Source organism: Suricata suricatta, chromosome 5, assembly GCF_006229205.1.
Source record: "Suricata suricatta isolate VVHF042 chromosome 5, meerkat_22Aug2017_6uvM2_HiC, whole genome shotgun sequence".
NCBI classification, from domain to species: domain Eukaryota; kingdom Metazoa; phylum Chordata; class Mammalia; order Carnivora; family Herpestidae; genus Suricata; species Suricata suricatta.
Genome location: NC_043704.1, coordinates 1257909 through 1268034, shown reverse-complemented (window position 1 = coordinate 1268034; position 10126 = coordinate 1257909). Strand labels below are relative to the sequence as shown.

The window sequence follows — 10126 nt, the reverse complement described above, 5'->3', positions numbered from 1 at the left end:
TACCCTAGAGAGAGCAGTGCACGCGGCCCGGGGCCCCGGGTGGAGGTGCACAGACCCTAGAGAGCGCGCGTGCACACAGGCGTAAACCCGACTTCGTACGTGTGGGGGCCGCTGCTCCTTCTTCCCCAGGACGAGAGGCCCGGACTCACCCGGCCCTTCCTCTCCCAGAGCCAGCGGACAGGCATCCAAACCGCAAGGCCAGAGGACAGCTGCGGACGAAAATAGAGTCTGGCGAAGGCACGATTCCAGTGCGGTCCCACGCCAGCCTGCAGACGTGGGACGGGGTGCTGCAGGGCGAGAGGCTGCTCACCATGTCCTGCAGCGACAAGATGGCCCGGTAAGGCCCCCCTCCCACGCGGGCCCTGCCCCCGGCTCCCGGCTCTCTCTGCGGGCCTGGGGCCCCCCACAGGGCTTCGGGGCCTCCTGGGGGGCGTCGAGCGGGGCCTCCACACTGCTGCCCCTCAGACAGCGTCTCCGCGGCACCCATGCTCGCGGCGCACTTCCGGTGCGCACCGTGTGCCGCGCCGGGGTCGACTAAGGGTGTTCTGGTTCCTGGTAGATGCCACCTTGGTGGTCCCGTTCCCCACGGGGTCACACTGGGGGGTTCTGTGAGTGCAGACTGCCCCCAGCGTCCTGTGCTGGGCGGTGGCCTCCGGTGCATTTTCTGGACAAGCGAGCGTGCGCTCAGACGCAGATGTGTCCGGGCCAGGGTTTCAACGCCTCGTTTCCTCAGATGCTGGTGTCCGGTGCCCTCGCTTCTTATTTATTTTTAAACACATGTTTGCTTGAAAATAAAAGGTAAGGAACCTAGGTCGGTGGGAAGCAGTTTCCTGGAACAAAAGCCATGTGGGACCAAGGTCACCGCCCTCTCAGAGCGGGGCCCCGCCCCCGCCGTGACGGCTCCTGCCGGCTCTTCAGACGCCTGTGGTCCCTCCCCCGGCACAGGTGCCCTCATCCATTCACTTGTGCACATGCGCGTGTGGTCTTGGAAAATGCATGATGCTGTCATTTTGGGGTGTTTGTGTGTGTCGTTAGTCTATAGAAACGGAATTGTGTTTCAGATGCTACTCTGCGTCTCGCGTGTCATTCAACCCGAGGTCCGGGCCCTGCCCCCGACGCTGTAACAGACGGCTGCTTTCTGCCCGTTGTCCCGTCCGTGCGCCTCCGGGCCCTCCCCGAAGAGACCTGCGTCAGCGCCGCCTCTGCACCGCGGCTCGGCCTGGGTCTCCGTGTGCACACGGGAAGGGCCTCGCAGCAGGTCTGGGTCGCACCCTGGAAGTCACACCTGTTTGCACTTAGGCCAACAGTGCGTGATGCCGGGTTCTGCTCCGAGGGGTGTGGACAGCTGTTCGAGCCTTCCTCTCTCCCCGGAATTTCCTGTTACCCCCCCCCCTCGTCTTGCGGGTCTCCGGCTTTTCCTCCTCGTCATCTGCGGAAGCTCCTCTCACAGGCGCTCCTGTGTCCTTGGCGGTCGGGGACGCTTCCGTGTCTCCTCCAGGCCACGCCCGGCCTTCCCTTGGTCCGTGCCGCACTCTTACTGAGTAGAAAGCCTTCGTTTTGGTAGAACCTCACCCACTAGTCTTTCACCCTGTGATTTGTGCTTTCAGAATCTTACATAAGAAATTCCTCTTCAAGGGCATGAAAATATTCTCCCATACTTTCCCCCAAGGTTTTTATCATTTTACTTGCAGATTCAGGCCTTTGGTACATCTGTATCATCAGTCACAAGTTGGCCTTACTATTTAAGTGCAGAGAGCCAGTTTTCCTGGTCCATCTACTAACTAATCGACCTTGCCTCACCGATCTGTGAAGGCCCCCCCCTCAGTGTGCTGCGTCCCTCACACGGGTGGGCCTGCTCCTGGCCTCTAGAGTCTGTCATCCAGGGTTCTTGCACAGATTTCCACGGCTCTTACACTTCTGACGCTTCGTGTGGTTAAAGGTCTGATTGGATAAGGCTGTGCTTTGCGCTTCTCCCCTCAGACTTGTGGCTTCTTATGAGCCTCTGTCCTCCTGTCCGTGTTACAGAGTCTGCTCGCCAGGTGTCCGCACGTGTCTTGCCTAGATTGTACGTGGACCGTGGAATTGCGGATCGAAAGGGAAAGAATGAACATGAAGTTAAATCACTCCCTTCATGAAGTATTGTGTATTTCTCCACACTTAAACCGTTACCTGTGTCAGTTACATTCTCGGCACTTTTTTGATGGATTACTTCCTAGAAATTTATGCTTCTTGTATTAGTGTGAGAATTATTACCTATTATATATTCTGGAGAATTATTGGTGATATGAACAAACACGATTTATTTTTATTGTGGTAAAAAATACATGACCTAAAACTTACTATCTTAACCATTTTTAAGAGTTCTTTTTTAAAGAGCAGTTTTAGGTTCATAACAAAATTAAGATGAGTGTGCAGAGATTTCCCATATACTCCGTGTCCCCGCACAGGCACAGCCTCCCAGAACGTGCACTGTTCCGGGGATGAGCCTGCGCGGACGCATCACAGCCGCCCGGAGTCCGAGCCTCACAGGACTCCGCTCTGCCTGGGGCGCGGTCTCTGGGTTTGCACCAGCACTGCGTTGCGTGTGTTCGTTACTGTAGTGTCACAAGGAGTATCTTCACTGCCTTGAACGTTCTCTGTGCTCCCCCCTGTCCTCCCACCCCGCCCCTGGCAACCCCTGAGCTTCCTGTCGTCTCCAAGGTCCTGCCTTTTCCAGAACGTCACACAGATAGAGTCCTACGGGACGCCACCGTTCCAGATTGGCTGCTGGCACCTAGTGAAATGCATTCGAGGTTCCTCCATGTGTGACGGCCCATTTCTTCTTAGCACTGACCACTGTCCCCGTGTCTGGGGGCACCGGCGTGTCTGCCCGTCGCCGCCTGGGGGCCACCTTGCTGGCCGCCATGCTGGCCGTTCTATGAGCCATGCGTGTGCAGGTGGTCCCGTTTTGAGCTCTGCTGGGGAAATACCAACACGTGTGATTGCGGGTCACGTGGTAAGAATATGTTCAGTTTTATAAGAAACTGAAAACATATGTAGAGAACCACTAAAAATCGACAACAGAAAACCTGACTCGAACATGGACAGAGGACCCGAGCAGGAAGATCCCGGAAGATGCTCGGTATCCTGATTGTCAGGGAACGCGGACCAAAACCACGGCGACGCGGCCCCACACCCACGGGGGGGGGCTCCCGCCCGCGGACCGGGCGGAAGCGACCAGTGCCCGTGAGCCTGTGGACAGCCTGGGGCTCTGTGCGCGGCCGGCGGGGGCCGGGGGGGCGGCCACACGGACCGGTGGTGGCTCCTCAGACAGCTAGACCCAGAGCCGCCGTGTGGCCCGGCCGCCCCCCCTCCGGGGGTCTGCCCCCAGGAACCAGAGGCAGGGTCTCCACGACCTCCTCGTCCACCCGCGGCCACCGCAGCATTCTTCACGAGAGCCACACGGGCACGGGTGTCTGTTAGCGTCCTCGGCCCGTTGTAAAATAGGGCAGTTTGTGTCCTTGCCGAGTTTTCAGAGTTTTTCATAGATTTTAGAGAACAGTCCTTTCTCAGAGACTCTCCCAGGCTGTGGCTTGTCTGCGCACTGGTTTTAGCAGAAGTTTCCAGTTTTAATGCCGCCCGCCTTCTCAGTGATTTCGCTCACGGATTGTGCCTCTGACGTTGTGTGTAAAAAGTCCTCGCCGTTTTGAGGTCACCTAGATTTTCTCCTGTGTTGTTTTCTAGGAGGTTTATGGGTTTTGTTCTGCACTCAGGTCTGGGTCTGTTGCGAGCTCACGGTTGTGAGGGTGTGAAGTCTGCGTCCAGGTTCGCTGTGTTGCACGTGGGGCCTCGGCTGTTCTGGCATCGCTTGCTGAAGAGACTGCCGCTCCGTGTTGCCTTGGTTTCTTGTCCGGGCCCCGTGAACCGCGTCTGCGTGGGCCTCTGGGCTTCCGGTTCCGTCCCCTCGGTCGGTTTGTGCCCCGTTCGGCCAGTACTGCGGTGTCCTGACTGCCACGTGGATTTTGAACCCAGCTCCGTCACACGTGTGGGGGAGGGGTGGCCCCTCCCCCGTCCAACAAGGACTCGAGCCCGCCGTCCTGCAGGCGCCCGTGCGTCTAACCAGCCGCTTGCACACTGGGGGCCTCGAGGCCCTCCTCCTGGGACTCGGTCGACTTGCCGGGGCGGCTCCCGGACCTCAGAGAAACATTCCCTCACTAGATCGCTAGCTTATTATAAAAGGGTGACACTCAGGAGCAGCCAGATCGGGAGACGCAGAGGGCGAGGTGTGGGGACAGGGTCGGGGGGCGTCCGCGCCCGCTCTGACTGCGCTGCTCTCCGCACATCCACACGGCCACCGGCCCGACGCTTCAGACCCTCTTGTTTTCGGTTTTTACGGACGCTTCATTACACAGGTACGACTGACTAAGTCATTGGCCGTTGATTTTTTTTTTTAACTCCCGACATGGAGGTCAAACTCATGACCGGAAGGTCGCACACTCCACCAACCGAGCCAGCCAGGCGCCCCAGATCACTGGCGACCGGTGCTTCCCTCAACCTCTGGCCCCTCCCCCTCCCTGGGGGCCGGGACTGAAGTCCTCACCCTCTACACCAGCCCCCCTCCTCAGGGGCTTTCTGAAAGTCACCCCATTAACGGCCAGACACATCTGTAAGGCTCTCATCACCAGGAAATGCCAGGGGTTCGCGGGGGCCTGAGCCAGGAACCGTGGGCCAAGACCAAATGGACGTAAGACCAAGCTATTCCTACCATCACAGGGTCACGGTTCCTGCAGTCTCATCCTGGGTCTCCGCCCGAGCCGCGGCGGCGCTGGGCCCTTAGCCTCCCTGTGACCTTGAGAGCCAGCTTGTGGATGCCGGTGAGACCTAGCTGGGACTCTGACGGGGCCGGCGGCACGTGACCCGTCCGCGACCGCGGGGCACCTCCGCGCGCTCGAGGTCCGTGGCTCTCCTGTCAGAGTCTGGCGGTCTTCCCCATCCAGACCGTACACACACCCTGCTAGATTTACACCTAAATACTTAACTTTTCAAGGTACTAAAGTAAATGGTACTCGGTTTTTATTTCAAATTCCGCGTGTTCCTTGTTGGTCACAGTGAATTTTGACCCGGGTGCAGTGGTAATTCAGTGGAGAAAAAGTCTTTTTAACAAACGGTGGCCGGACAAGTGGGCATTTCTATGTAAAAACAGACAAAGGAACGTCACATTTTGCACCCCACACAGAGATTAAAACGGGTCACAGATGGGGTTGCCTGGCGGGCTCAGCGGCGGAGCCGCTGATTCTTGGTTCCGGCTCAGGTCCTGATCCCAGGGTCATGGGACCGAGCCCTGCGTCAGGCTCCATGCTAAGCGTGGAGCCTGATCAAGAGTCAGGCTCCCTGTCTCCCTTTCACCTGCTCGTGCACTCTCTCTCACTCTAAAATAAAAATAGTGGTCGTTTTTAAAAGGATCATAAACAGAAATGTATGAAAGTTGTAGAAGAAAATGGGAAAATCCTGGTCAATATTTTCTTAGATATAACACTCAAAGCACTCTTTATAAGAGGAAAAATGGATAAATTGGACTTTATCAAATGACAATTGCTTCTCTTCTAAAGACACCCTTAAAAGAATGAGAATTCAAGTCACTGGGAGAAAATATTTGCAAATCACGTATCTGATAAAAGACCGTATGCTCCCAAAACCCAGCAAGAGGGAAAAGCAATTTTTAAAATGGGCAAAATATCTGAGTGGACACTACAAAAACGATGTCAGGTGTGCACACAAGATGCTCACGCCATTAATCGTCACTAGAGGTGCGAGTGAGGCGCAAAGTCACGCTTGTGAGCATGCCCCCCTCAGCACCGTGGCCACTTAAACGGTGGACAGGGATGCAGGGGCACCCGAGCCCTTGTCCTCTGCAGGCGGGCGTGCAAACAGTGCCACTGCCCCTGAAGACGAGCTGGTAGTTTCTTAAACAGTTAAAGACGTGCCTGCCGCACCTGAGCCGTCCCACACCCAGGTGCGCCGGGGAGATGGTGGCACGAACCCGCGGAGTCACAGGTGAGCGCTCAGGTGCTGCTTTGTAGTGACAGCAAGTGGGAGCAGGCCAGCGCCATCTGGAGATACGTGGACAGACACGCGGCAGGGTGTCCTGCGGTGGGCACCGTGGGGGTGAGCACGTGGACAGACACACGGTGGGGTGTCCTGCGGTGGGCACCGTGGGGGTGAGCACGTGGACAGACATGCGGTGAGTACTGTGGGGGTGAACACGTGGACAGACGCGGTGGGGTGTCCGTGCGGTGGGTACCGTGGGGCGGGGGGAGGGGATGGACAATGACACTCAGTCACCATGTGTCAACCTCCGAATAACCATGCAGAGGGAGAGAAACCCGACAAACCGGGGTACCTGCTGGGTGGTCCGTGCATGTAAATCCTAGAAGGGGCAAACTGACCTCCAGCGGCCGAAAGCAGGCCAGCGGCTGCCCCGGGAGCGCAGCCGAGCAGGCGTAGGACTCCGGGGTCGTGGTCTCGAGGACACACAGAAGCCGCTCTCGCCTCCACGGGGCCTCATCTGTGGCCTGGAGTGCGTGTCGGGTGCCTCAGTCATTCCCAGAAGAAGAATTCACCGTGGAGATTAGAAAATGATCCTACGTCACAGGAGCCTCACGGTAACGAGGTACAGAGAGAACAGTCCCGATAAATGGAATGAAGTAAACAGTAAAGAGCAAAAAGTCTTTCTAAAGGCGACAGAGAAAGAGCAGGTGGTACCAGAGCCACCGGTCAGCGCTTTGGGAGGGAGGACGTCGCGGCCGGCGGGCCGGCGGGAGCGGAGCCGGAACGGGCCGCGGGGAGCTCGGCGCAGGAGGGCCGGCCGCTTCGTCACCAACGGGCGAGGACACTGAAATGAAGTTAAAACGACCTTTTAGAGAAATGTGCCTCCCTGACGTTGACTCGAGCCTCGGCAGAGAAGGGAACGTGTAGCCATTAAAGACACAGCCTCACGCCCACTCCCAGGACGGAGATAACCTGAAGGAAGTCCCAGGGAGGAGATGGCGTGGGGGGCGAGCCCGCTCTCCTGGACGCTTTGCCCTGAGCTCCGACGCTCCTGCCGGGCCCAAGAGCCGGTTTTAGGTCGTCTTCTCGAGATTAGAAACGGGAGGAAGGACCCCAGCTCCCTCCCGCGGATCATTACCGCCGTTGTGGCCACAGCCGCGGGGCGGGAAAGGAAACAGTGGCACGCGTCCTGGGCGCTAACAACACCCACCCACGCCACACCCAGTGAGTGTGCCTTGAACAGTTTGACCAGCTTCTCGAACTTTAATGCAATTTTAATCAAATGTCCTAATTTTGTCACAGCCCTCGAGAGTCTAGTCCCACACTCAGATGGGGACATAGCCACGTTGAGCCTGGTGGTGACCGATGGGCTTTGCCCGCCCTGGAGAGGACACGCAAACAGATGGAAGTTTATTTCCGTCTCACAGAGAGTCGGGTCCAGCAGTGGGCGGGGCTGCCGCATCCAGGGCGCATCCCCTGTCCTCCGGCCCCGCGGTGCCCACCTCCAGCGCCCGGTCCGCACGCCCGCAGGGACAGGGAGGAGGGGTGGCCGCAGGCGCAGGCCCGGTCACGGTCACGTCACGGTCACGTCGGCAGCTGTGTCTCATCACCCAGAACCGCTGCGGGCACGTCGCCCTGGGAGGCAGCTGGGGCCCGCGGCTCGCACGTTCCTTCCGAGGCAGGAGGGCGGCTGGGCTGCTTGGAAGCGGGAGGGAGCGGGGCGCGGGCCCTGCCGTGCGTGGGGTGTGCGGTCGGCAAACAGTCCGAGCGAGTTTATGCTCAGAGAAGAGCGGGCCCCTCCCACGGCCACGGGAGCAGGCGGATCACAGAGCCTCGCGAGGAGGGGTCCTGGCAGCCCCGTGGCTTCACTTAGGCCGAGTTCTCAATCAAGGCACAGAAAACCCAAATTAGAAAGAAAAACATGAATAAATTTGACTAAATTGAAAATTTAAAACCTTTTTACCAAAACCCCCTTAGTACAGTGGGAAGAAAAGCCACACGCTGGGAAAAGAGATTCTGACTTCTGTCACCAACACGAAGTGAGAACCCAGCCCGCACAGCCAATCCCTGCAGCTCAGCAATTCAAAGGTGCGGACGGAGGGTCCCTGCAGGTAGGAGGGAACATTCCAGATCGTCGAGATGGGGTTACCTTCACGAGCATAAAAGTCAGCCCTCACGGATGGCATGACATCCAGACCAGGCAGACAGACAGGCCTGGAGGAGAGGGGCAGGATGCTTCCGGAAGGGACACCATGGAGCCAGGTGCCACACCGCTGCCGCTGTGGCCCCCACGGTGTGGTGTGTGGGTGCTCAGGAGCACACGCCGCCTGGAGCTCACCCAGACCCCGCAGATTACGGGCTCTGCCTCACAGGACTGCCGCCCCCCCAGAACTGGACACCCGGGCTCCCTCACTCCGTCTCACTCGGTGGTGAACTCAGTCCTTGGGTTCAATAATTCAGCCCACGGAACTCGGAGAAAACAGTTTACTTAACACCTGCCAGTTTGTTATGAAGAATGCAGCTCGGGAGCAGCCAGGTGGAAGAGAAGGTCCGGGGGTGTGGCGGGGCGTGTCCGTGTCTCTGGGCTCCTCGCTGTGTCCCCCTCCCCACCCCCCATATCGCCCCGCTAGGGGTCCTTATGCAGAGGTCCCTCACTAGGCGCAAGTCCCCTGACCAGTGGTTGACTCAGCCCCCAGTGGTGCCCCCGCAGAGGTGGGGGCCGGGCAGAGTGGTTGCAGCCCACCGCCCTCCTGGAGTCGCCGCATCGGCATAAGCCCAGGTGCACTTGAAAGGCCTCACACCAGCACCTGGCCAGAGGGCTAGAAACACGTCCTCCAGAAGCGCTCTGGTGGCCAGCAGGCTCCGAGCTGGCTGCAGGCCCCTCTCCGCCCCAAGGGAATGACAGGGTCGCCAGAGTCCCTTCTGGAAGGCAAGGCTGACCTGTGTCCCTCCCAGAGAGGCAGAGCCACCTCCCACAGACGCCCTGTTGGAAGACCATGGGGGGTAGGAGCAGTGGGTGGGCGTAGGGGTGAGGCCACCGTGGGCTGGGGGCGGGGAGGGAGGTGCAGCCCTGCCGCCAAGGGTCACCGGGTGCCGTCGGTCTGTCTGGTAGTCAGTTTGGCGGAGAAGGCTGTGTGGGCGCCCCCAAGGGCCTCCTGGCGAGTCCCGTGGAGCAGCCGGTGGGGAGAGGGCCCTGTGCTCCCGTGGAGGCTGTGGGGGGGTCAGGGAGAAGCTGCCTCGGGGACCCGGCCAGGCGGCAGTGCTCCGAGCCCTGGCCCCCCAGACGTCACATGGGGAGGAGAGCCAGAGAGGCCGGAGCACGTGGGCACCGCGTGGTTCCTTCCAGCATCGCCCGGCACGGGGCTGTGGAGCCCCGCACCCTCACGCGGGGCTGAGCCCGGCGCCACGGTGCTGAGGCGGGCCAGTTTGCCGTCTCCGCAGGGGGCTGGTAGGGACATTGCCTGGAGCGCGGTGGCGCGGCCCTCCTCCCCCTCCCCGGGCTCCGTGAGGGGCGCTGGCAGGGGCCGCCCTGCCGAAGCGGGCCGTTCTCACCCCGGGCCTCCGCCGAGCAGACGCGGCTCCCGGGTCCTGCTGCGGAGCGAGAGTTCAGAACTAATGACTCGTCACAAATACAGGGCTCTGCAAATTCACTGTTTTAAAGGCTGCCCCGGGACACTGAGTTCCCCCTAAAGTGGTCTAAGCCCTACACAGGCTTGAACTGACGTAAGAAGGGTACCTGTGGGTGTTGGCAGCATCTCGTGCTCCATCTTGTGGGACAGGAGGACCTGTGCTTGAACTTCTCTTGTAAAGGGTGGGAGGCATCGCAGGGCACTGTGGGTCTGTCGGCAGGGGTGTGGTGTGGGTGCCGGGAGGGCTCGGGGTCTGTCGGCAGGGGTGCGGCGTGGGTGCCAGGAGGGCTCGGGGTCTGTCGGCAGGGGTGCGGCTTGGGTGCCGGAAGGGCTCGGGGTCTGTCGGCAGGGGTGCAGCTTGGGTGCCGGAAGGGTTCGGGGTCTCTCGGCAGGGGTGCGGAGTGGGTGCCGGGAGGGCTCGGGGTGTGTCGGCAGGGGTGCGGCGTGGGTGCCGGGAGGGCTCGGGGTCT

At 59.8% G+C, this 10126-nt stretch overlaps 1 protein-coding gene across 1 annotated transcript in view; it reads left to right on the top strand.

The window, feature by feature from the left end:
- ADARB1 (adenosine deaminase RNA specific B1) overlaps nt 1-10126 on the top strand; it is a gene marked incomplete at its 5' end in the record, with an annotated part of 29474 nt that overhangs the window by 1281 nt on the left and 18067 nt on the right. The window contains one exon of the mRNA XM_029940600.1: nt 169-337. Within this exon, the coding sequence (XP_029796460.1) occupies nt 169-337 (169 nt within the window). The remainder of the gene's footprint in view (nt 1-168; nt 338-10126) is intronic.